Source organism: Penicillium brevicompactum (assembly GCF_028827555.1).
Source record: "Penicillium brevicompactum strain IBT 35665 chromosome Unknown utg000003l_segment0_segment0, whole genome shotgun sequence".
Lineage (NCBI taxonomy): Eukaryota > Fungi > Ascomycota > Eurotiomycetes > Eurotiales > Aspergillaceae > Penicillium > Penicillium brevicompactum.
The window spans coordinates 2,357,489-2,380,894 of record NW_026623206.1 but is presented as its reverse complement, the minus strand read 5'-3'; the positions used below and the strand labels follow the sequence as shown (position 1 = coordinate 2,380,894).

Genomic DNA, 23,406 nt, shown 5'->3' with positions numbered 1-23,406 from the left:
GTTTATTTCGACCACATTCGAGCCTTCCCACCACAACGGAGTTGATAAATGAGGGACAAGCAACAACTCGCTTGCATACCGACCTTGAAAGTGACGACGATCTCCGTTGGAGGCTTTGGGCTCGTGTAGAAAGCATGAAACGGTAAGCTCTACTCGCTTTCCCTGCCACGGATGTCCCCCAATGACGTTTGCATTTCCCATTAGACTTGTCACTTCACTCATAGTGACAGACTCCTGGTGGTCATACAAACTCGGCACGACACCCGTCGTATCTACACAGGCAGTGCGTTATGACTTACCCTGCTCTGAGGAACTATATCGAAGTCCGTCTGCGCGGTCTTGGAAGCGCCTTGTCGATGAAAACGATGGCATCGACAATGAGCCCATATTGATCCAGTTGCATACACCCTGGGTGGCGCTGCGGCCCTCGTGCTGCGTGTCTCCGGCAGGCATGTTCGGTCTCTTGTCCATTATCTGGATTCGTATGCTGAACATGCGCCAGCGTATGATACCTCCATGGCCCGTGGCCGCAGAGCAAGGAAAGAGACTGATTTTACCTGTGGCCATCTATATGGCAGACGAATCAGGTCAGACTCTAACAGATGGCTTGCTGGATATTTACAAAACGCATATCCAATTTTTACAGGATGGAAATCCCCATTGCGTGATTCTGTGGCACTTCCTCAACCTCCAGCTGCTTGTGAATGTGGAGATTCTTGAAAGTGCTATTGGTCGCTATGGTGTCGAGAATGCCTACACCGCCTTACCCTTTATCACCGCGTGGAGTAAAACTTCGTCCGCAAGACGGGCTTGTCTTCACGCGGCGGGAATCTACAAAGCAATGAATCGCCGGCGGATCAATGACGGTATCATAATTCACACAGAATCGGCCGGATTCCATGCAGCCCTTGTCATGGCATTGTACGGGTTCGTGGTTCAAACTTCTGAGCACCAGGATCTTGGGTCTCAAAGAAATCCCACTCGCGGGCCGAATGGGGATGCGGAACCTTATGAGGTTCTGGATGACGTTGACTGGCCCGCCTTGGGGCTCATGGGTCTCGAGCCGCCATCAGAGATGGCAACTACTTGGAATGGGCCGAACAGCCCGGCTCAATCTTTCATAGAGAATAGTTCTCCTCTTAGCTTCATGGGAACTGTTTTGAATGGGGGGTATGACAGCGCCCAGATGATTTTGCTGGAGTATGCCAATCTTTTAGGAGATCTAGGCGAAGGAACAAGTGAAGGACTTGGCCGAGTCCTCAGAATAATGAGTAACTCGCTGGTCGACATGGAGCTCAATAACCCGCCACAAAGAAATGCCTCCGCGACTTGAGACACACTATTGGCATTTAAGTATTTTAATAGCAGGCTCAATCTACAGGATGAAACATGAACGGCTGATCAACAGTGTATTTTAGTCTGTCGAACAAAAACGGACCAGGGGGCAGGCTTCCAGGGTTAGTATAGTAATTCGTTAGATACAGTATCTAACTGGTATACCAAGTAATCTACGGAGTACAGCATCTATAATCCATACTATCATCTGTCAGACTGCGAAGATGTGGAACTCTCCACAAACCGATGTCTCGGACCACTTGGTTCCGAGATTGCTATTAGAATTGTGTATACGGAGTGTTCGACGGAAAGATACGTGGAAACCACTCCAGTCTGAAATGTCCGGGCATCCGGGCATCCGGGCACCCGAACTTCTAAGTTACAGTTAAGGTTTAGGCAGGGGCCGTCGCAGGGTCCCTCCCATGTGGGGAAGTTGCTCATGTGGGACGCAACACGTCCCACCTTGGCACATCCATATCCATGTGGGGAAGTCCCGAGTACACCTGTAGTGGGAAGTGGGAGAAATTTTCAGCATTAACTGTAAATCTGACCAGTCCGATGTAGCGGCTAGTTCCTCTGCGCTTTGACATGCGTGGTGCCTTTGACATGGGCTCTTCAAGCGAGTCTCCGCCGTTTCTCTTTCATGAATCGTTAAATGCCAATTTAACGGGTGTGCGACGTGAAGGGGGAGTCTGGCAGTTTCGTGGCCTGCAATACGCCAGCATCCCTCACAGGTTTGCTTCCCCAAAGCTTACCACGGTCAGGACAGGCGACGTTGATTGTACTTTATACGGGTAAGCCCATTAGCCTGACTCTCTGTATCTGCGGGAGATGAGGGAAATCGACCGACTGAATCGATGTGGCTCTGTAGATCATGCTGTCCTCAAAATCACGTAGACTTCCGTCATCTGTTGCGCATTCCTGATGATGAATTCGTTCCGGAGCTACGGCAGGATGAATTCACATGCTTGAATCTCGACGTCACGATGCCCGAGCCAGGCTCTGTGCCTGGTATGAAGAGAGATCTTCCTGTCATATTCTGGATACACGGTAAGTGATACCTATAATGTCATTAGATGCCATGCCTTTACCCACACAACCTATTTTATACATGCGCGTGGGCCCAACGACTCATGAGTTGTTTCTCCAGGTGGTTTCCAAGCTGTGTCATTCGGAAACAGCGCATCGAGACTATGTGGTTGGTACCTCCCGCGTCGTGCTTGCTACGATTTCATTCTAATATTTCCTGTGTTCTTTTAGATCCATCTAGTCTTTTAAGTCGATCCGTCTATCTAAATAAACCAATCATTATCGTCACAGTGAACTACCGCCTCAATATATTTGCTTTCGGAGACGAAACCAGCGATCCAAACCTGGCTCTCAAAGATCAAAGAGCTGCGCTGGAATATGTCAGGCTGCATATTGCTGGATTTGGTGGAGACCCAGTGAGAGAGCGCCAACTTCTTACATTTTCCTACTCTTTGGTATTAATCAAGTTGACTAGGAAAACATCACGATTGCTGGAGAGAGTGCCGGCGCCATGTACTCTCATGCGCACGCGGTAATGGGTGCCCCAGTTCGCCAGTGTATCCTGCAATCCGGCACAATGTATTTATCACCTCCCCAGCCACCCGAGGCCACTTCTGCTCTGAGAAAACGATTGAGCATTATCCTTTCGTCTCTTGGAGGCTATGATCTGCGTACCGCTCCTGCTTCCCATCTTCTAGAGGCCCAGGCGAAGATGGGGTTGATGTCATATTACATCCAGATGGAACCGAAGCTGGAGGGCTGGCAACAAAAATGGGGGAATGTTGAGAGAATCGCCATTGGTGACAATGAGTATGAGGTAGCACGATGACCCGGCTCAAATATCGGGATAATGAATGCTCACTTTCTCATCTGCAGTCCGCTATCTGGAAGATTGGAATTGACGCTTTGGAGCCCTCAACAATCTGCAGCGCATTTGACCTCGCAGGATCGTGCGAAAAAGCCGAGCTACTCAAAAGAGTGTACGGTATAGTTCCTGGTCGTGCTATTTCTTGCAAATTAGGCGCTCTTGACTTCCTGAATGACGTCCGTTTCACCCTGCCCACAGGCCTTGTTGCCGAGCAGAGCCGCCGTGCTCGGCGTCCTGTCTTTGGCTTCTTGATAGACCAGCCCAATCCATGGCAGTCATCCAGCCGAGCGCATCACGGAGTTGACTTGCTTTATCTGTTTCGGGGCTTCAACTTTCCTGATCAATCGGCGTGGAAGGTGTCGGAAGAAATGCAGCGAAAATGGATTGAGTTTATTTCCGGGGAGGATCCTTGGCAGGAAGGGCGATTCTACGCCTTTGGGCCCTTTGGGAGATGTGAAGAAGTGAATGTTGCTGATCGAAGAAGATATCGTCACTTAGACGCTGTGTTGGAGGCTGGCCCGCAAAATATAGAAGCCGTGTTCAAAGCCATCGCGGCTGGGCGAACCAGTCTTTTGAGTTGAGGGTTGGATTTTGCCAGTGAATCCCGCTGCTAGACAAGCGCATATGCGGATATCGCTCTCAACTGTCAATGTGATACTTGGGTAAGAAACCTATCCATCGCTTGTGTTCCGCCCTGAAATGTTCCAAGAGGAGAGCTTAGTATGTGCCTGACCCGTACCTAGGAGGTCCGCGACTGGTATTGTCGAAATAGAAAGACAACCAAGGCTTCAATCAAAGACTTGCAGCCCTTTTCTACAACCTTGGAACTTGGAGGGAGACCTCATCGGTTGGTCGGCCAAATCGCTGAGCTACGTGATCACACATTGTAGGAATCTATTGGTAAAGAATGACAAGTCTAATCATTTATCCAATCTATGGGATATCCGAAGAAGTATACAAAAAGCATTACGGGCCATCAGGCCACTCAAATCATGATATATCACTCTCGTCCCGGACCAGGATTCAAGCGCCACGCACGGAGCGGCAAAGCCTGCAGCTTCCGCGCAGCTGGCTTGATAAACATTATAAATGTGAGTGTGCCGATGAGCACACAGATCATGTTAGTCATGTAGTACCCGTCGCGGTCAACCTGACAGGTACCGCCGCCGTTGATGCAGCGGTTCTTCTCTGGCTCGAGGGCACATGAGAAGGCCGTCGTGACAAGAGTGTCTTTGAGTGAGTCGGCGGGAGGGGCGACTGTTGGCGGGAGACAGGTTGCGCTGGTGAAGAAGTCGACAAGCTTGAGGACGAAGATACGGGGGAATGTTCCGCCGAGGTTGCAGACACTGCGTGATTGTTAGTGGACCTAGGGAATTATAGTGGATGGTGGTAACTTACGTTGCGAGGAGGGTCATGTAGGTTCCGCCAATGGCTGGATCGGCGATGCGAGCGTGGAAAGCCGAGATGGCGACGAACATGACTGTGTTCATAAAAGTTGATAGCACATGCTCACCAATTACTGTGAGCATGTACCACATTGGCACCTCAGTGGCACTGGGGTAGATCATGACAGTGAATTGGGCGAGCACGGCTGCTACCAGACGTCCCACGAAGGCCCAGCCCCACAGGCGCATGGCGCCGTAGTTGGTGGACCACTGGCCAGCGTAGTAACCCAGCATGATTTCAAAAGGGAAATCAATCAGCACCACGAGGGCCATGTTGTCTTGGCCAAAGCCCTTGTCCAGGAGCTTGAGACTGGTGACTCCATCGTTGGCCTGGAAGCCAATCTTGGCAATCAGGTGAATGATAATGATTGTCTGGATGTGCTTCAACTTCAGAACACTCCACATGCTCTTATATACATCCATGATGCTGTCGCGGTCCTTCGTGCTCTCTTCCTTCTTCATGAAAGCCAGCCCGCAGGTGACGATCAGATACGCCCAGCCCCAGAAGCTGAGATAGGTACCGAGGGACAGGAGCCCGCCATCACCGGGAATGGCCCGGAACCATCTGTTCGCAAAGTCTTTCGAGTTGAAAGCCAAGAACACGGTGTAAGAGAGGAAATGGCCTGCGGTCAATCCAACGGTTTGGGCAGTCGAGGCATAAGAGATATTAGGAGGAGACATTAAAGTGATAGCCCACCCGTCCACGGCAATATCTTGGGTGGCGCAGAAAAGGACCAACATGAACCACCAGTAGGTGAATTTCCAGACACCGGCACCACCGTTGGCACCAGCTTCGACCATCATTTCTTCAATGTGACCACCCAAATAGATCATCGCCACACCCGCAACCACTTGCACCGGCGTGATCCAGCTCTTGCGACGGCCGAATCTCGTGCTCCAAACTGCATCGACGATCGGACTCCAAAACAACTTGAGCGAGTATGGGTACGAGGCCAGTGAAAAGATTCCAATCTGGCCATATGAGAGGTAAGGTTTCAGGAGGAAGGGTACGGAGCCGGTGGCCAGGCCCATGGGAATACCCTGAAGGAAATAAAGAAGGACGAGTAGGATGAAGTTGCGGCGGTCACTGCGCGGCAGGTCCTGGAAGGTTGTATTTGTTTGAACTGGGGTTTGCGGAGCGAAGGGGGGTTCATTATCGAGAGAGAAGCTGGGACGAGACATGAGTTGGGCTGTTCGTTCGGCGGAAGATTCGGCGGAGGGAGTGTCCCTCCTGCGCATTTCGATATTGTTGTTCATCTTGCCATTCGCATGCCCGTTTGACCCGGTAGCGACTTTTAGGTTGGGTTTAGAGCGGCGCTTGGAGAGACTTGCGTTCTTGCGTGGCATTGGATAGTCCTGAACAGTAATGCACGATCACGGCGGTCTTCAACTTCGTCCCAATTGTAATAAGGACTGAAATTGGGTGGGTTATGGTAGTGAAAGGTGTCAGGGATGGAAGGGCGGTTCGGCTTCGAATGGAACCGTAGTTGGAGGGGGGCTTAGATACCCAAAGTATAGGTCGGCAGGGAGTGAAGGAGTGACGAATGCATGAAGAGGGATATAAATGAAAGAAACCTCGATCTGGTGGGGGATCTCCGAACTGCGAACCTGATGACAAAACGTTGTTTGAGGCAAGCTGGCCTCTTGGCTTTTCCCCGGTGGATTCGCTGCAAATCCGGGGGCGCAAGGGTCCTCGAGTCCAATCTCGCCCGCAACACGGTATGCTACGTTTGATTCTGTCTACACAGTTTACTTCTTATATTTGGCCGAATGTCTTATAGTTACACATCACAAGTGCCTCGGAGGTCCATGAGGTCATCACAACAAAGTGGGACTGTCCTCTTTGAGCCTAAAGTCCAGAGCCTAATCTCCTTAAGACGAGCCACCTATAGCCCAAACATTCTCCAAAACACCAGCTATAGTATAAATGAACTGTGCACTTACTCCCAAGTCCTGCAGCTAGACAATATTTCCCGAGGCCAAGCTTTTCCAGCTGTTGATTAAGTCACGTGCACCAAAACAAACGCGATAAGCAACGCATCGGACGCATCGAAGCATCAGCGAACATCGGACAATCACAACATACCCCCAAAATGCAACGCGCAACACCAGACCCGGAGGAAGAGGCACTGGATACCGAGATCGCATCCATCCATGCCGAAAGTCAGTCATCTAACTCCCCAAGTCCAACCCTAACCCCTCAAACTAACAACCCAAAGTCCGCAATCTCCAAAAACGCAAACGCATCCTCACATCAAGCCTCCTAACCACGGACCCAATCCAAAAGCTCCTTCGCAAAACAACAGCCAATCCAACCCAAATCTCAGACCTCTCAACACTCTCCCCACTCGCCCAAGCAGCAGACAAACACAACACATCCAACCACCACCGCATCGCCTTCGGCGCCACCGCATTCCCATTCAAAGACCCCAACCCCAGCGCCACAACCAAAAACCTACTAGGCGTCCGCATCGACGTCTGCGCACGTAACGGCCGATTCTCAAAACCATACTATATCCTCCTGCGCACAGATCGCGGGACCGAGAAGCGACTCCGAGTCCACAGACACACGGTACCGGCATTTATCTCAATTGCGAAGCTGGAAGGCGCGTACCTGCCGCGCGCAGCTGCGGACGATGACGCCGAGCTAGCGAAGCCGTGGAAGGGCGCGGTGCGCAGGCAGGATTTACAGGGATTTGTGCGCGAGTTGCGGAGGGAGCTTATGGGGTGGCATATGCGGGTTGATGCGGTGGAGTTTTTGCGGGAGAAGCTGGGGTTAGTTGATGAGGAGGGTCGGGCACAGCCGTTTGATGTTTCGCCGGATCGGGAGACTGGTGTTGTTTCTTTGGCCGCGGCGTCATTGGAGGCGCGGTATGTGAGGCTTGAGTGGGAGGATGGACGGGTTGGGAGGTTTAAGTTGTCTAATAGTGGGATTGTGGAGAGGGCTGTTGTTATTGGGGATCAGGGGCGGGATAAGAAGACGGAGGATGCTATGACTGGAGGGGGGGTTGAGACTGTTTTGGATCGATTGAGAGTTGGAGGCTCTGGTGATTCAGTTGGGGTTTGAAGAGCTTATTTGTTTTGAGCTGTGGTTTTATGATTTTTGTTACGCGCGAGATACCCTGTTTCACAATATTCAGCTAGTCATTTCAATTAAGCTATCGAGTCATTCGCGTATGTCTATGTAGATGATCTCCGCCAAATGCTATGCAACAAGTAGATCAAAAGGCCGCCGCAATGCATGTATGTAAAGGGACGGATGACGGATTCAAAGGGGAAATATCAAAAGGGATTACAAGAAGGGTAAGGGTCATCACAGGATTTGAACAAGCACTGCATCTTAGTGCGTATCAACAAATCACACCTGCGGAAGAAAGGCATTAAATAATAAAAGTGAGAAAAGAGGGTAGTTGAGCAATCAATATAACGGGTAAATGTCGTGGGATCGTGGGCTCTCCAATCAAAGCGGCACAGAATCATGGTTGGGCTGAATTGTATCCGAGGTACGCGATGACTCAAGAGGAGCAGACTCCATAACATGAGCAGGCATGTCAGACGAGCTCGTGAATGGAATGAGAGGCAAAGGCCCATATGATTGGCCATTCCGGACTTCAAGGTGCCGACGTAACACAGCTTCTTCCAGGAACCAACGCTGGAGTAAATTTTTCTTCTTTCCATCCAGAGCTTCCGTGAGCGCTACCTCTTCTTGCTGGTGTTCGGTTTGTAGGGTAGCAATAGCCTGCGTGTGTCGGTCACACATGTCATCCAGTTCCTTTTCCGTGCGCACCATGGCTTCTTGCATCTTGAGTTCTTGCCGGTCACGCAGAACTTTGATGCGGGCGTCGTGAAGTTGATCCATGGATTCGTGACTGTGGTACTCTTGCTCCAGCTGCTCCATGTGCTGACGAGTGAATACACGGGCTGGTGCAGTCGAGTCGGTTTCGGAGAATGACTCGGAGGATCGCTCGGCTCTTGTCGATCCTCCTGCGGGTGATGGCGGGGGACTGGCGTTCCGGAAGTATCCCTCCATGTGTTTAATGCGGGTGCTAGAGTTCAGCTTTGCACGGTCGAATTCGCGTTGTTGTTCGATTTCTACCGCGAGCTGCCGCTCCTCAAGTCTGATTATGACTTCGCTGTTCTAAATGTTTCCATGTTAGTAGTGTACACATGTAAAATCATATGTTGGCCAGACGAACCTTCTCGCGCTTCTCCTCCTCCTGGCGCTCGTTGTGAGACTGCCGTTCGGAGACAGCGGTCTGGTGCCGACGACGGAGGATACCAAATGCAGCATCTTGGAAAGCGAGATAACGATCTCTTTCCAACCGATGACGCTCGTTCATCTGACCAAGTTCAGGATCATCCAAGCTCCTTTGCAAAGATTCTTTGCTATATACTGGAATTTCGAGCTTGGGGAGAGGCGGCGCAGTAGTCTGGTCAGGACCAGCGTGTTCCTGAATAGGCTGAGCAGGTTCTAACATCGGTTGCAAAAAGACGTGATCTGCTTCTTTGGCGCTGTTCCAAGGATTCACCTGCGCATCCGGAGACAAAAGAGTGGCAGACGGACGCTTCCTGCGAAAATGGATTCGTCCAATTGCAGATTTGAAGCTGCTCCGACGCTTCTCTTTCTTATCCGCTGAAGCGATACTGAGCATTGAGTGGCGATTCGACGTAGCCTCCGGCATTTCATTGGTATATCCATACCCCGCAAGAGCCACCCTCCCCTCACTGGAGCAAAACGAGGTTGGGCGAGTAGACATCGAAGCGAGCGATCGCGTACTACCGGGCTTGAAGCGGCGGGAGGCAAGAGTGACATCTGAGAGGCCGGAGACGACTTGGTCCAGCGCGGGACCGGAGGGTGAGACCGGCTCGTGGGACGGAGTAACGGAGCCACCCAGTGAATTTCGATCGGTGGAGGATCCAGAGGAAAGGACCGGCGAGGAGAGATCGACTATTCCCGAGGCGAGGGAAGTAACTAGTGGCGCGGTTGGGTCGACCTCGGGGATCTTGAGTCCTAGTTGTTGCGCCTCGTCGGCTAGTTGTTGCGCCTGCGCTTGTTCGGATTCTGCGGAGGGGAGACCAAGGACCTCTTGGCGATATTGGGCCTCATCTAGGATGGGCCCAGTGGGAGACTCCATTGTTTGTCGTTGTGGCCTAACCAGCGGGCGCACATGAAGGTGTGTAAAAGAGTGGACTTGTCCGAGCGGACGAGAAAGATGCGGTCTATGACGGCATGCGCTTAAGGGAGGGGGAGTTCTGTAATGACAGGTAGAGAGGTCAAAGCCAATAATTAAAGGATTAAAGAATAAAAAAGGAATAAAAAGGAAATAATCAAGAAGATAAACTTGGAAAGAAACCTCCTTTTTTTTTGATCAAATCACACTCGACCCACGGGTGGCCCTGACGCAATCCCTCTTGAAACTGGAGTTGTGAAACCGCCTAACAATCTCATTGTGAAGAGTACTCCGTAGATCCTCAAGGTTTAGGGGATTATATTGCATACATAGCTTATATAGCTTAAATTCTCGGGGAAATCCCACATCGCGCAATTTGGTTTGCTTTTAACCCTGCAACGTGCTTAACTTCTAACTGTATATGATCGTCCTTCCTTTTTAATCCCCAATCCCCAATCAGGAAACTAGGGCTAAGGGCTGGCGTGGTTACCTCGGTCCGTGCCGGGCCAAGAACACGCCGTTGTCAGAGACTGGATCAGGCCAGGAACCACGGAGCACACAGGTATTATTTCTATCTATCTTTCTTTCTTTTAGATCGCCACATTAGCGAGTCTCATTCAGCATGTTGACCGCCAACTGGTAGGCCCGTTCTTTAGCTTCGTATTGCGGGGTTCCGGGCCTCGTGCGCTTATCCCACGCATGAGAACAGCCCTGCATGCGCTCACTGACCACATGCCGAGCTTCCAACGCCTTGATCCTCTGAGCCAAGTCCTCCGCCTCAAGAGCGAGGGAATCACCATCGGCAGTGATCACGAGTACGCGTCGTGGGAACTGATCGGCCTTGGCAAAGTGCGGCGAAATGCGTGGGTCCCGCTTATCAAACCCCGAAGTGTAGCAGCGGTTGAAGAGGCGTGCGAGGGGCAATGGGATTGCCCGACCACCGGCAACTGGTGCAAATTTGGAAGTCGGTTCTGCACTTAGATCGGTCACGGGATAGAATGCTAATAGGGAGCGGAAAGTGTCCCGCGGGAAGAGGCTGGAGGTTGCGGCCAACGCGAGGTTGCCTCCAGCGCTGAAACCGGATAGAGAGATTTGGGCGGGGTCGAACTCTTTGGTTCGCGATCGAATATAGTTAATGGCATCTTCGACGTCGTTTAATGCGGCGGGGAAGGGGTGCTCTGGTGCTAGTCGATAGGGGACGTCCACGACAGTGTGCTGCGTTTGACTGCTGATTCTGCGACAGAATTCATCATCGGTGCCGTGGAAGGGCAACATGAATCCACTGCCGTGGAAGTTCAGCAGGACGGGCGATGGATCTGAGCTGGAGTCTGTAGGTCGATACAGGTGGATCTTGATAGTTCGGCCAGCGTCCCTGGATTTGATGTGACGCACTTCATCTGGCGCCGACGACGTGTTGGCACCGAAGCTAACAACGAATCTTATAAAGATTGCAAGACATTGATCAACTAGGCGAGCGAGAAACGACATGGCTGTATGGGTTGTTGCTAGAACTTGGACTGGACCGAGGTCTGGAAGTAAGGATACCCTAAGCGCAGATCTCCACTTGTTCTAGCTGAACCGAACATGCTTTGATAGTCCTCCGTATGGTTCCCCCATTCCCCCTCAGTGTGCATCACTCGGCTGTAGATCTGCTCCCACTGCTGGTGTCAATTCTACCCCCTCGAGGATGGTATTTTAAGACATCGAAATTGTGAATTACTTGTTCTCGTCTATCGAGCTTGGAATTACTCCGTACTTGCAAGCCGTTAACACGTGGTGGGTGGAGACGGACTACGCAGCCTAATTTTATACTTGGAAGTGCTTGTCCACATCGGGCTATGGATTAGCGCAATGTGAAAACCAAGAACCATGGAACTCGATGGTTGACTTCGGAGAGGGCGGCTGAAGAAATGAGAACCCCTTGCTTTTCACTCAATCGGTTCAATAAATGGAAATTCGATCAATTCATGAAATTTATGGACCATTTTTGTGCAGAAAAGACATTCAAAAATTACTCGGTACACATTGAAAAGAGAAAAAGGCAAATTGCGAGGATGATGAATGGATACACGCAAGGAGTATTCAGAAGAAAAAAAGAAAAAGAAAGGTCTGGGCCCGAATTGAGCCGGGGACCTCGTGACAATCGTACTTTTGCTGCCTGGAAATAATGGCGTCAACCATAGCTCTCCCCGCCAATCAGAGAACGACCATCACTTGTCGTCACGCTCATTCACATCTCGCATCGCCATCGAAGCTACTGTATAACATTATCAAGTCCCAACGCCTTAACCCGAGCTCTAGAATCATAACTCGAAGCTGCCATCCAAGAATCATACATTGAAGCCCCGGGTCGAGAACTCAGCTAGCTTTCAACTTCCTTATCTTCACGTACACCGCAGTCTACATCATGGCCTCGAAAGCCATCCCCGTGGATACCAAATTTACGGTTTTCATACGCCTGCCATTCCCCAGAGGTGACTTTGAGGATCCGCAACCCGTAAGCTATCCAGCTCAGCCTGTCTTTGGAAGAAGCTGACCCGCCCAGGTTGAATGGAACGCTTCCAAGGACCAGGCCCTTTGGGATGTCCTATCCAGGCCCTCAAAAGGCGATATAGACTGTACGTCGACTCGATCTAACCCTGACCTCATATAGTTTATCCTTATGATATCGCTGACATCGCCACAGGGAAAGCCCTGTAACTCCCCTTTGTGCTGAGTCTGGTCAACCCGGGGGCTAACGTGATTGGTTTATTAGGGCAGGGCACTTTGATGTCACTCTACAGTTTCTACTTCAACAGGCTGCATGGCTTTATGATCGCCAGCTGTCACAGGTTCGCGCTCAGATGCGCAAGGTCGGTACGACACAGTCGACTTCTCCTTCTCCTGTTCCTGGCTCTGTTTCCGGGAGTACGGCATTGGGCGGACAACCGTCGAGAGAAACGATCATTCCGGGTCAGTGTTTCCATCGTCTCATTACTTTAATATCTAGAGACTGACCACTAGTAGGTCCTCGGGCGCCATCGCGGCAGGTGTCTCAACAGCAAGACACCCCCCAACGAGGTAGGGCCGATCTGTTCTTCTTTTCAATGAGGATTATCTACATCTCCAGGGAACTTGCCTCTAATTCTTGTTGTAGCTTTCGAACCTCGGCCCACCAGCGTTGCATCAACAGCCCCTGCTAACCAGACCCGCGGGCCTAGACCACCGTCGCGTACGGAGATACCGACGGCTGACAGTGAATCTCGCTGGGATTCATTTGGCCGTCGTCAGTCAACCGTACGACGAGAGCAAGTGCCCGCCTCAACTACATCTCGTTCCCCAGCATTCGAAGATGAGCCCCTGTCTTCAAGCATGTCGGAAGAATCAGAGTCCGACGAAGAAGACACCAGACGCGGACCTCGCTTCAAACGATTTGGCAAAGCCTCTGTGCATCGCTCTGGTCTTCGAGACGACGAGGATGATGACGAGGACGACACCCCGGCATTTTTGCCACTTATTCGAGAGTCGCAACACTCTCACCAGCAGAGAACAGGTCAAGAATTGAGTGCCACTCTCCGACTGGATGCGGAGCGAGCTACCCAGCGCCGTCGAGGACCGGACCCACGGGCCACCCACCGAGTTCCTGTATCGGAGTCTTCCACAAGCTCTATGAGCTCCGCTGGCCCTGTTGGTCTGCCTCCTGGTGAAACCAGACGGACAGGTAACAGAGCACCGATCTCAGGTCCCCAGCGAGCACTTGGGCCTCGCCAAAACTCACGCAGATCGAATGCATCCGGCCGCGAAACCAGTGATGGAACCCCCAGTATGGGAAGCAGCTTCAGTGACCTTGATGGTATGTCCCGAACCCCCGATTATGATGGTTTCATTCTGATCGATAGCCCAGACGCGAGTGTCACCCAGTCGGCTCTGGAGGAGGCTCTTCTCAGTAACATGCAACATGGTGGGATGGCGAGTCGGATGAGCACCATTAGCCAGGCACTCCGCAGTCGCTATTTGCAGTGATCAGATGGCGTTTTCTGCGCTATCACGGCTTCTGCGCGATGTGCCTATTTACATAGATGTTTATGTCTGTATCCGGCACCCCGCATGTGGCATAGTAGCATAGTGGCATACACGTGACGTAACAAGCGACGCGGTATGAAACTCTCGCGGTAGACCAAATCCCAGCGAGTCGCAAGAATCTTTGCAATCCACTTCTGAAAAGTATCAACTTTGTCACTTCGGTCAAACGGGAACGCTAGCGCCGAATCAGGAAGTTCGGTCTCAACAGCTTCCTCGCCGAGAATACTTCAGCTCGATTTTCAAGACCAGATAGAACTGCGTGATTAATAAGTCCAAGCTGATTGATCTTGCAACCAATTGAGACTCACTATTTTGACCGACTGTTGGGATCCGATCGACCGTCAAAAGACCTCAGATACCCCACCAAATAGGGCGCGGGGCGGCAATCCTCGGTATCTTATCAGACCAGACCATTTGCGACAGCTTAAAGCCCATATCTCTCCCCCGTGGAATTTTCCCGGGATTCTACTGTACAAAGCTCCTCCCGTGATCACCAAACATGACAACCCCTCTAGTCGGCGAAATGGAGCCGGCGCTCGCAGAATCCGTCTATTTCAATGAATACCCGCCACCAAAGGCCCTGCCCAAACATGAAGCACTAGCCCGCGCCTTCATCCAGCTCCACGTGGAAGCCAATCGCCGCGTAGTCCTCGTCACATCCGGCGGTACAACCGTACCACTAGAAGCGCAAACCGTGCGATTCATCGACAACTTCTCCGCCGGAACCCGCGGCGCGACATCAGCTGAGTACTTCCTGGAACAAGGGTACGCCGTGATCTTCCTGCACCGCCAGTACAGTCTCCTCCCGTACTCCCGGCATTACAGCCACTCAACGAGCTGTTTCCTGGACTTCATGGACGAGGCAGCGCCATCTGCGGACTCCGCCGATTCAGGTCATGGATCGATCATGGTGCGCGACGAGTATCAGGACCAGATGCGCAGCGTGTTGCGCAAGTATCGGTACGCGAAGCAGAACAATCGACTCCTGCTGCTGCCTTTCACGACTGTCTCGGAATACATGTTCGAATTGCGGTCTATGGCGAAGATTATGAGGCCCATTGGGTCTAATGCGCTTTTCTATCTTGCTGCTGCGGTTAGTGATTTCTTTATTCCGCGCAGCAGGATGGCAGAGCATAAGATTCAGTCTTCGGAGCTACCGGCGCATATGCAAGGAAATGGAGCCGGAGCTGGGGCGAATGATATCTACACTGGGGAGAACGAGGAGGAGCCTTCGAATCGCAAGAAGCTCGTCGTGAACCTCGACCCTGTGCCTAAGTTCTTACATCGGTTGGTGGATGGCTGGGCGCCTGAGGGGAGTATGGTTGTTTCATTCAAGCTGGAGACGGATCCTTCATTGCTGGTCTACAAGGCGAAAACGGCGCTCCAGCGCTACTCGCACCACTTGGTTATTGGTAACTTGCTTTCCACGCGCAAATGGGAGGTTGTCTTCATTACACCGGAGGAGCCCCACGAGCGCTGGATCCGGGTTCCAAAGTCTAAGCGCAGCAAGAGTATTTCTGGAGTTGAAGACCAGGTTGGATTGGCTGAGGCTAAGAAGGGGAACTCTGTGCCTGTTGATCAAACTGAGGCCGAGCAGGGCTCAGAAACTAGCCGGGATGGAGTTGAGATTGAAAGTATCATCATTCCGGAGTTGGTGAAGCTGCATACTAAGAAGGTTGAGAAGAACGCTCAGCCGCAATAAGATCAACTGCTGTACATGGGGAAAAGGACAAAAAAAAATAAGAATCATGTCATTGGCGGAGTTAATGTGCAAATTGAATAGCTTCTTCAATATCAAGCTGTGTATACATAATTGTCCAAGGTGAGGGCATATCAACGTGTCATGATAGCGTGCACAGCCCGATCCAGGTGGATCCGGGACTGATGTACTGTATGTACGGAGTACGGAGTACGGAGTAGAGCTGGAATCTGCCACGCCCAAGGGATCCAACAAGAATTCCAATCAAGGGGGAATTATTTGAGACAAATTCCAACTTGGCAAGCTGCGACTGAGGGAGAACGAGGGAGAAGGGAAGATTGGCCCTGCACTCCAAGCCCACGAGTACGCGTCCCGCTGTGTCAGCACAACCCCGTCGATCATCTAGTTTAGCGCCAACCTTCCCCAGCTCGAAGCTCTTCCTTTGGGCGAGGGGGTAAAATTGTCTGTCCAGAAGATGACCAATTGATCCTTCATCCATCATGGTCCCCCGTCGTCGGTTCAGTCGTCGCCTGCTAGCCGTCGCAGCCGCCCTCACCGTCTTCTTCTTCTACCACTTCCTCTCCTCCGACCCCAATCGCCCGTGGCGACCGCATTTCACAACCACCGACATCACCCCCGACCTCGACGAAAATGGCGAGCCTGCCCCCTTCTGTCCGCCCTTACCCGGCATCGAAGATGTTCTCGTGGTCATGAAGACCGGAGTCACAGAATCGCGAGAGAAGGTCCCAGTCCACTTCCAAACCACCCTGCGCTGCATCCCTCACTACGTCATCTACTCTGATTTCGAAGAAGAGATCGAAGGCGTCAAAATCCACGATGTCCTACGCGACATGGACAGTGCCGCGAAGAAGAACCCAGACTTCGAATTCTACAACCGCATCGTCAAATACGGCCGCAAGGGTCTGGAGCAGCAAGACTTCGCAGACGAAGCAAACTCCGCTATCGGAAAACCAAACAACCCAGGCTGGAAACTGGATAAATGGAAGTTCCTCCCGATGGCTCAGGAGGCGCTGCACCACAAGCCCAACGCGAAATGGTACGTTTTCATCGAAGCAGACACCTACGTCTCATGGCCCACCATCCTCAATTGGCTGGCGCGCTTCGACCATACAAAACCACAGTATCTGGGTACGGAGACGCAGATTGCAGATGTGGTCTTCGCGCACGGTGGCTCGGGCTTCATGCTCTCGAACCCCGCTCTGCAGCGCGCTTCAGACGAATACTCGTCCCGCGAAGTCGAGCTGAACGCGTACACGGACGGCCACTGGGCTGGTGACTGTGTGCTCGGCAAGGTCCTCGCGGATGCAGGTGTTAATCTGCACTTTACGTGGCCGATCCTGCAGAACTCTAATATCGGTGAGCTGGACGAGTTCACAGTAGACTTCTACCGGCATCCGTGGTGCTTTATTGCCGTCGCTCTTCACCACCTCTCTCCAATAGATATTCAGAATCTCTGGAAATTTGAACAAAAGCGCTGGCGTGATGTGAGTACCAACCCTCTCTCCCAATCTCCCAATATCACGCAAATAATTAACCCCGGTCCACCACAGAAAAACAAACGAGTCCTCCTCCACGGCGACCTCTTCCGCGAATACATCTACCAAGAAATCGCAACCCAACCCACCCGTCTAAACTGGGATAACCTAGCAGCCGACGAACAACCCTTCGCGCACTCCTTCGAAGACTGTCGTATAATCTGCGACGCACATAAGACATGCGCGCAATTCGTCTTCCGCGACAATGCCTGCTTCACAAGCTCGAACCCGCGTCTTGGAAACGCCGTTCCCAGCGGCGGTGACGCGACTTCCGGCTGGATCACGGGTCGGATCCGTGATCTTACGGAGAAGAAAGGTCTGTGCCGGAAACCCGAGTACGGGGACTAAATTTCTGTGTGCTTTGGAACGTTGGAACACGTTTCCATGATCACTTGTTGTTGGCTATATGTTTTGCCTGGGCTTTCTTTGCTTTTTGGTTGCATGGGGCGAGTTGGAAGGCTACAAATTGCCTTGGTTGGAATGGGCTTGGTATAAAGGTGGCCTGTTTGGGGTTTTGGTCCGGATTGAGAAGTGGTCTTCTCTCCGACTATGTATTACCACTTCCTGTTTGGTTCTCTTGCTGATGTTTTTGGGTAGATTTTGGCGTTGGTGTTGTGTTACTTATTTATATATTCGCTTGGAAAATTCAATACACTGGACACTCAGGGGCAACCTTGGGAGGCATTGTTATGCTTCTGTGCTCGTGTCCCAATCGCTTCGAACTATCTATACTGTTTCCAGTAGCTACGCTGTCTGGCCGAAGATAAGAAAGAACCCAAAGGACCTTCGAGTTGTGTTGCTATTCATGAACGGCGTCTACCTAGGTAGGAGACTATACACTAATAATATACATAGGAGGGTGCTGGCGAGGATCTGTACAAAGTCCATGGTCACAACCTTGGAATCAACTCACAACGGGGGAGCAGACACATCCTCCAAACACTGATCAATGCGCATGATCTGGTATCCTGCCGACTTGATATACTTAATGAACTTCGGTAGGTATTGAATGGTGGTCGGGTTCAGGTAATGCATGACAGCCAGATTGCCACCTTTCTCGACCCCACGGTAGAAAGCATCGAGCTGCTTCTCTGGCGTAGAAGTGTTGGCCCACAACCAATCTTCGACGTCCACGCTCCAGTTGACAATATATGGATTTGGAATATGTCGTGCCAGTTGCTGGCGCAGACGAGCAGCTACAGTCCCGAATGGAGGGCGGAAATACGAGGCTGCAAATCACGGGTTAGTTGAGTATCCTAAGCTTTTTCGCAGTGCACCTACACTCAATTCCTAATTGATCTCTGAAGACCTTCACGGATTGTATGATCTCTTCATCAATCTCGCGAATTGTTCGAAGAGCTTCCATCCTACGTGAGCGTCAACCACTATCAACCCAGAAACGCAATGCAAGCTGGGAAGCAGACTCACTTAGGATGGGTATTTGAATGCAGCGCAACTTGGTGACCCTTCTGGAGCATCTCCTTATAGAATGCCGTGAAATTAGTCGACCGCTCCCTCAGCCCAGCACCAACAACAAAGAACGTGACCCGCACGCCTTCCTCGTCCAGAATACGCATGACTTGTTGCGAAAACTGCGGCTGGCCATCGTCAATCCCAAATGCGAACGAGTTCGGACGCGAGCACCGAAGAACAAGTCTTCCACTAGGGAGCTTCCCAGGTAATCGGAAGTGACCATTCTCCTGAGACGGCGCTGGAACACTTGGCACAATCTCCACTCGATGAAGCGTCATGGGCTCTTGGGTATAGAAACCATGGAAGGAGAAGGAGACCACGCGATTGAAATCAATCTCGAAATGAGTGAGTGGGATATAGAGCTCACGACGCCCTTGTGGAATGATGGCAGTTCCGTTATGGTACTTGTACGGGTGGCTGGATTTGCGGGGACCATGCTTGCGATGTCCCTCGTTCAAGTGATCGGAGTCGAGGTCATCGTCCTCGTCCCAATCTTCATCATCCTCCCAGTCATGGTCACCTTCTCCACCTGATGCCTCGGAGCTGGGATGCATGACGTATCGCTCTGCTTGGACGGAGTCTGCGACGCTGGGGAAGGGGCTGCGGTGTGGATTGCATTCGTCGTTGTGTTGGTTCAGAGAGACGCTGAATTGGTCTGTTCCTTCGAACACGACATGCAGGAACTCATTGAACCATGGCACCAGACTGTAGCACTGGTTTGTATTGAACTGTGTGTGGAAGTTCTGGTCGGGGTCGGTTGGGATCAAGCGAATGAAGCCTTGGCCATGTTGCACTGTGAGGTTCTCGCCTGAGCCATGCCAGTATCCAAGGTCATTGTGTGTGGGGTTTTGGAAAGTGTCGATGACTATTGGAAATCTGGAGTTCTGGTTCTCGGTGGAATCCAAGTTAAGATCTCGCAGCTCGTTCCAGTGGTCGTGTTTGGTGTCGCGGAGTGCTGCAGAGAAAGAGACTAACGAAAGAGTGACAAAAAAGCAGATTATCGATAGCCTATACATGTTGAGAAGTCTCATGGGAAGGAGTGTATGAGTGTTGGCCAGCTGGGAAGATTGAAGTCATACCTAGGTATGTGCCATGTATGACTCCGCATGAACCAAGTGCGATCCATGATAAGGCAGGAGCACATCTCATCTGGGAATCTACTGATTTGGCTACGTCTGCGCCATGAAGAGATTTTGAAGAGATAGCAGGTTTTATTAATATGGAATAGTGTGAACGGTAAATCTCCCTACCAGTTTGCTTTGCTTCACATCCCCTGTAAATGAAGAAGAACGCATAAGAAATCCAGTGTCCGAAATCCGAACCATAATTCCATCCTGACTCCGAGCCGTAGCGCAGAGCATGTCATAAACTTTTTTTTTTTTTAAAAAAAAGGAAAACCGCAATCATTTCCCATAAAGCTCATTCGTCATATCGTGATTCGCATGTCGGCACGAGTGACAAGGCAGTGTTTACCTGAGGGCAGATCTACCACGCCATGTCATCTCTCTTAGAAGGGGCAGAACCCCAACCATCGTCGGCATTGTCCTTTATGTCAGTCTTCCAGAAAGACTGAGATAGTGAGCCCTCGATCGCAGAGTCCAAGTTGCCCATTTTCTTCGCCGGGCTCTTCGACTTCTTGGACTTCTTGGACTCCTTCGGCTCGGGGATCGGCTTCGCAGCAGAATCAACGAACGGATCATCAGTTCCAAACTCATGGTCGTCCTGGTTCTCCTGCTCCTCTGGCTTGACAGACTGGGTCTCGGCCTGGTTTTCGCCGTCAGACGCAGCTTCAGAGAAACCGTCAGAGTCAGCCTCGGAAGCAGCCTCAAAGAAATCGTCCTCTGAGTTGTCGTCGAAGTTCAATTCGTCGTTGGCTGGACGGTATTGCTCCAAGAAGTCGGGAATAGTTTGCTTGCATTCCACGAGAATCTTGACTAGTTCCTCGGCGATCTCCTCGTTGCGCTCATTGTAGAAGGATGTAGCGATTCCCTCGTTTCCGATGCGAGCGGTACGACCTGTCGGTTACAGGGAGTGATTTTAGAACTGGATATATATTGTATAATACGCTTGGGTCATAAAGGAGCAACAACTTACCAATTCGGTGGATGTACTCGGTGATACCTCCATGCATACCACTGGGAAGGTCGTAGTTAACAACGTGTAAGATGTTAACAACATCCAAACCTCGAGCAGTCACGCCAGTGGCAACCATGACTGGACACTTGCCAGTCCGGAAAGAACGCCTGTTGATAGATCGGTAAGTTAAACACGGGCCCTTGATACATCACGTAGCACTCACATGGCATCTTCACGCTCGAGTTGAGTCCGGCCACTGTGGATAGAGGTCGTAGGCATTGACGAGTTGTAAAGATAATCATCGACGAAGTCAACTTGCTCCTTGCTGTTCACAAAGACCAAGGTGCGCACAGGAGGCATACTGATCAGAAGATCGTAAAGTGCCTTCATCTTCTGGTGCTGATCAACCCAGACAATCTGTCATTTTGATTTCACTGTTAGCATTGATCGCGAAACCAAAGGTGGGAGGCTTTGAATGATCAACATACGTCTTGCACAACGTTACGGTGAGAACTGCCAGCTCGGCCAACGCGAAGGCGTACATGGTCGTCCGCAAGATAGTCCTTGGCAAGCTTGCGGAACTCCTTGTTGAAAGTGGCCGAAAACATCAAGTAGCGATGGTCACCATCCTCGTTCAGATCTTGGAAAAGTAAGCACACGAACGCAGATGTGACCAGAGGATCTTTGGGATCTACTTACCCCCACCAGACATAATGCGCTTGAACTCATCTTCCCAGCCCGAGTCCAGCATCTCATCTGCCTCATCAATGACAGTGTAGCTGTGTGATAGTAAGCCGTCAGCGTTCGAGACTCAAGCCAGTAGTGATTTGACGTGATTCGCGATACAACTTACCGAACACGGCGAAGAGAAAGGACATGAGTCTGCTCCATGAAGTCGAGAAGACGACCAGGAGTGGCAATCAGAATATCACAACCTTTCTGAAGTTCTTCTCGCTGAAGTCGAGCAGGGGCACCACCATAAGCAACACAGGGGCGAAGCATGGATCGATAGCAAAGGCGACGAGCCTCGTCAAAGATTTGAGTTGCCAGCTCACGAGTGGGACAGACAATCAAAACCAAAGGCTCCGCGCGCACAGAGTCGCGAGCGGCATCAAATCCCTGGACGGTATTGGGACGAGGTGCCGCAAGCTTCTTCGCCTTTCCCATGAGCTTGGACAGAATTGGAATCAGAAAAGCTCCCGTCTTTCCCGAACCTGTACTGATCAGTAACTGACATGGACAGTCGTTCCACCATTTGAGTCTTACCAGTTTGCGCAACAGCGATGAGGTCCTGGTTCGCCAGCACGGCAGGAATAGCATAGGACTGAATGGCCGTGGGGCGATCAAAGCGGCACAGCCCAATGTTCTGGACCATCACCGGGTGGAGGCCGAGATTCTCCCACTGTCCTATTGTTAGATTCAGTCAAATCATTTGTTATGAAGTTGCACCCACCTCAGTCACAGGCTTGACCTCGTCCGAGGACTCAACATGGACCTTGTAGCTGTTCAGACTGCGCAAGGAGAGATGTCAGCTTCAAAAGACGCTATCATCTACTCAGTGTTTATACTCACTTCTCGAGCTTATCGCCAGCACGAGTGATGAAACTACCGCGGAAAAGCTGATCCTCTAGCTCAACGTTAGGAGGGCCAACTTCACCGAATTCGTCGTTCCATTCATAGCGTGCGGCTACTCCAGCCCAGTCAGTATGATCCTTGCCCGACAACTGAGCATATTCAAATGGAACTGGCTCCGTCCATCCCTTCTCACGAGCCACCTGGGCGGCGGTATCAGCGTTAGGCCCGATGCCCGAAAGGACACCAGCAGCGACATCTTCCTGGACAGGACGCTGAATTGAGCCAGCAACCGAGGCAGCATCAGCTGCCGAGGTGGCTGCTGGTCCTTCAGGGTCATCCATTGCAATTGGATCAAGAAACTTGAAAAAATAGTTGGCCAAACACGGTTCAAAACGAAGCGAAAGTAAGACGGGGAGAGGAGAGAAGAAGAGAAGAAGAGAAGAAGAGGGCGGCTCCGTAAACAAAAGGCGCGCGGGGGCGACAAACACCCGTGAAGACCGAAGTGGAAGGAACGACCCCGTAAATGAGACCTGTTTCGGCAGGTGCGGGTGGTGAGGTTTCGGTACCTGCTCACTCGTACACAATTGTATATAACTCGATGTGCCATATACCTCTACTTTTTGGTAGAGAATCCCCAATCCAGACTGTAGGCATTTTGGTCAATGAATCTCACCTATATGATAGAGACTAAATATACTATTGACACAGAAGAGATTATATAAAACAGTAAAAGCTCCATGGTTGACAAACAAGTGACCTTGCTCGCCCTAATTGCATGTTTGAAGGCTGATGTTCACATTCTCCAACCTTGGAACTCCAGTGGAACTGCTTGTCTAGAATCTGGCCTGGCAATATGTTGTGAAAGCTATTATCAGTGGATCATTGTTCCCGGGTTGCAGCCAGGGTTGATGAAAGCCCCGGAGGACGACATGTACCGTTATGCGGTGCCTGACTGGATAGTTAGGCGATGATAGGTAAAATGCACCTGGGCAGTCTCAAGGTTTTAATAAAATCACTAACTAGGCAAAAGACAGTTCAAAGGGCACCTGGTCAGCTCAATGGATATTAGCAGAACCTCCAGAGCTTGGAACGATAGTTAAAGCTTTAGATTGTCAAT

At 51.2% G+C, this 23,406-nt stretch overlaps 12 protein-coding genes across 12 annotated transcripts; 7 read left to right on the top strand and 5 right to left on the bottom strand.

Moving 5' to 3' along the window:
• Positions 1–134: 134 nt before the first annotated feature.
• Positions 135–1,333, top strand: N7506_004792 (uncharacterized protein; the record flags this gene model as incomplete). The annotated part of the gene is made up of 2 exons (XM_056954086.1): positions 135–142; positions 205–1,333. 2 exons carry the CDS (start codon positions 135–137, stop codon positions 1,331–1,333), a joined length of 1,137 nt encoding a protein of 378 aa, XP_056812975.1.
• A 590-nt stretch (positions 1,334–1,923) lies between these two features.
• On the top strand, positions 1,924–2,393 carry N7506_004791 (uncharacterized protein; the record flags this gene model as incomplete). Its single annotated transcript, XM_056954085.1, has 2 exons — positions 1,924–2,129; positions 2,207–2,393. 2 exons carry the CDS (start codon positions 1,924–1,926, stop codon positions 2,391–2,393), a joined length of 393 nt encoding a protein of 130 aa, XP_056812974.1.
• Positions 2,394–2,401: 8 nt separating this feature from the next.
• On the top strand, positions 2,402–3,813 carry N7506_004790 (uncharacterized protein; the record flags this gene model as incomplete). Its single annotated transcript, XM_056954084.1, has 4 exons — positions 2,402–2,537; positions 2,596–2,780; positions 2,840–3,181; positions 3,241–3,813. 4 exons carry the CDS (start codon positions 2,402–2,404, stop codon positions 3,811–3,813), a joined length of 1,236 nt encoding a protein of 411 aa, XP_056812973.1.
• Positions 3,814–4,232: 419 nt separating this feature from the next.
• Positions 4,233–6,024, bottom strand: N7506_004789 (SD08430p; the record flags this gene model as incomplete). The annotated part of the gene is made up of 2 exons (XM_056954083.1): positions 4,233–4,578; positions 4,631–6,024. The coding sequence occupies 2 exons, from the start codon at positions 6,022–6,024 to the stop codon at positions 4,233–4,235; spliced, it is 1,740 nt and encodes a 579-aa protein (XP_056812972.1).
• A 746-nt stretch (positions 6,025–6,770) lies between these two features.
• On the top strand, positions 6,771–7,744 carry N7506_004788 (uncharacterized protein; the record flags this gene model as incomplete). Its single annotated transcript, XM_056954082.1, has 2 exons — positions 6,771–6,840; positions 6,897–7,744. The coding sequence occupies 2 exons, from the start codon at positions 6,771–6,773 to the stop codon at positions 7,742–7,744; spliced, it is 918 nt and encodes a 305-aa protein (XP_056812971.1).
• A 393-nt stretch (positions 7,745–8,137) lies between these two features.
• On the bottom strand, positions 8,138–9,812 carry N7506_004787 (uncharacterized protein; the record flags this gene model as incomplete). Its single annotated transcript, XM_056954081.1, has 2 exons — positions 8,138–8,815; positions 8,874–9,812. The coding sequence occupies 2 exons, from the start codon at positions 9,810–9,812 to the stop codon at positions 8,138–8,140; spliced, it is 1,617 nt and encodes a 538-aa protein (XP_056812970.1).
• Positions 9,813–10,451: 639 nt separating this feature from the next.
• N7506_004786 (putative esterase/lipase) lies at positions 10,452–11,336 on the bottom strand (the record flags this gene model as incomplete). The annotated part of the gene is made up of 1 exon (XM_056954080.1): positions 10,452–11,336. One exon carries the CDS (start codon positions 11,334–11,336, stop codon positions 10,452–10,454), a length of 885 nt encoding a protein of 294 aa, XP_056812969.1.
• A 919-nt stretch (positions 11,337–12,255) lies between these two features.
• On the top strand, positions 12,256–13,850 carry N7506_004785 (uncharacterized protein; the record flags this gene model as incomplete). The annotated part of the gene is made up of 6 exons (XM_056954079.1): positions 12,256–12,345; positions 12,394–12,466; positions 12,535–12,544; positions 12,604–12,800; positions 12,855–12,908; positions 12,985–13,850. The coding sequence occupies 6 exons, from the start codon at positions 12,256–12,258 to the stop codon at positions 13,848–13,850; spliced, it is 1,290 nt and encodes a 429-aa protein (XP_056812968.1).
• A 559-nt stretch (positions 13,851–14,409) lies between these two features.
• On the top strand, positions 14,410–15,612 carry N7506_004784 (phosphopantothenate--cysteine ligase CAB2; the record flags this gene model as incomplete). Its single annotated transcript, XM_056954078.1, has 1 exon — positions 14,410–15,612. The coding sequence occupies one exon, from the start codon at positions 14,410–14,412 to the stop codon at positions 15,610–15,612; it is 1,203 nt and encodes a 400-aa protein (XP_056812967.1).
• Positions 15,613–16,109: 497 nt separating this feature from the next.
• On the top strand, positions 16,110–17,513 carry N7506_004783 (glycosyltransferase family 31 protein; the record flags this gene model as incomplete). The annotated part of the gene is made up of 1 exon (XM_056954077.1): positions 16,110–17,513. One exon carries the CDS (start codon positions 16,110–16,112, stop codon positions 17,511–17,513), a length of 1,404 nt encoding a protein of 467 aa, XP_056812966.1.
• A 561-nt stretch (positions 17,514–18,074) lies between these two features.
• On the bottom strand, positions 18,075–19,654 carry N7506_004782 (polysaccharide deacetylase family protein; the record flags this gene model as incomplete). Its single annotated transcript, XM_056954076.1, has 3 exons — positions 18,075–18,394; positions 18,447–18,532; positions 18,594–19,654. 3 exons carry the CDS (start codon positions 19,652–19,654, stop codon positions 18,075–18,077), a joined length of 1,467 nt encoding a protein of 488 aa, XP_056812965.1.
• Positions 19,655–20,123: 469 nt separating this feature from the next.
• Positions 20,124–22,630, bottom strand: N7506_004781 (uncharacterized protein; the record flags this gene model as incomplete). The annotated part of the gene is made up of 7 exons (XM_056954075.1): positions 20,124–20,653; positions 20,951–21,131; positions 21,203–21,354; positions 21,414–21,474; positions 21,994–22,116; positions 22,168–22,225; positions 22,287–22,630. 7 exons carry the CDS (start codon positions 22,628–22,630, stop codon positions 20,124–20,126), a joined length of 1,449 nt encoding a protein of 482 aa, XP_056812964.1.
• Positions 22,631–23,406: the final 776 nt, after the last annotated feature.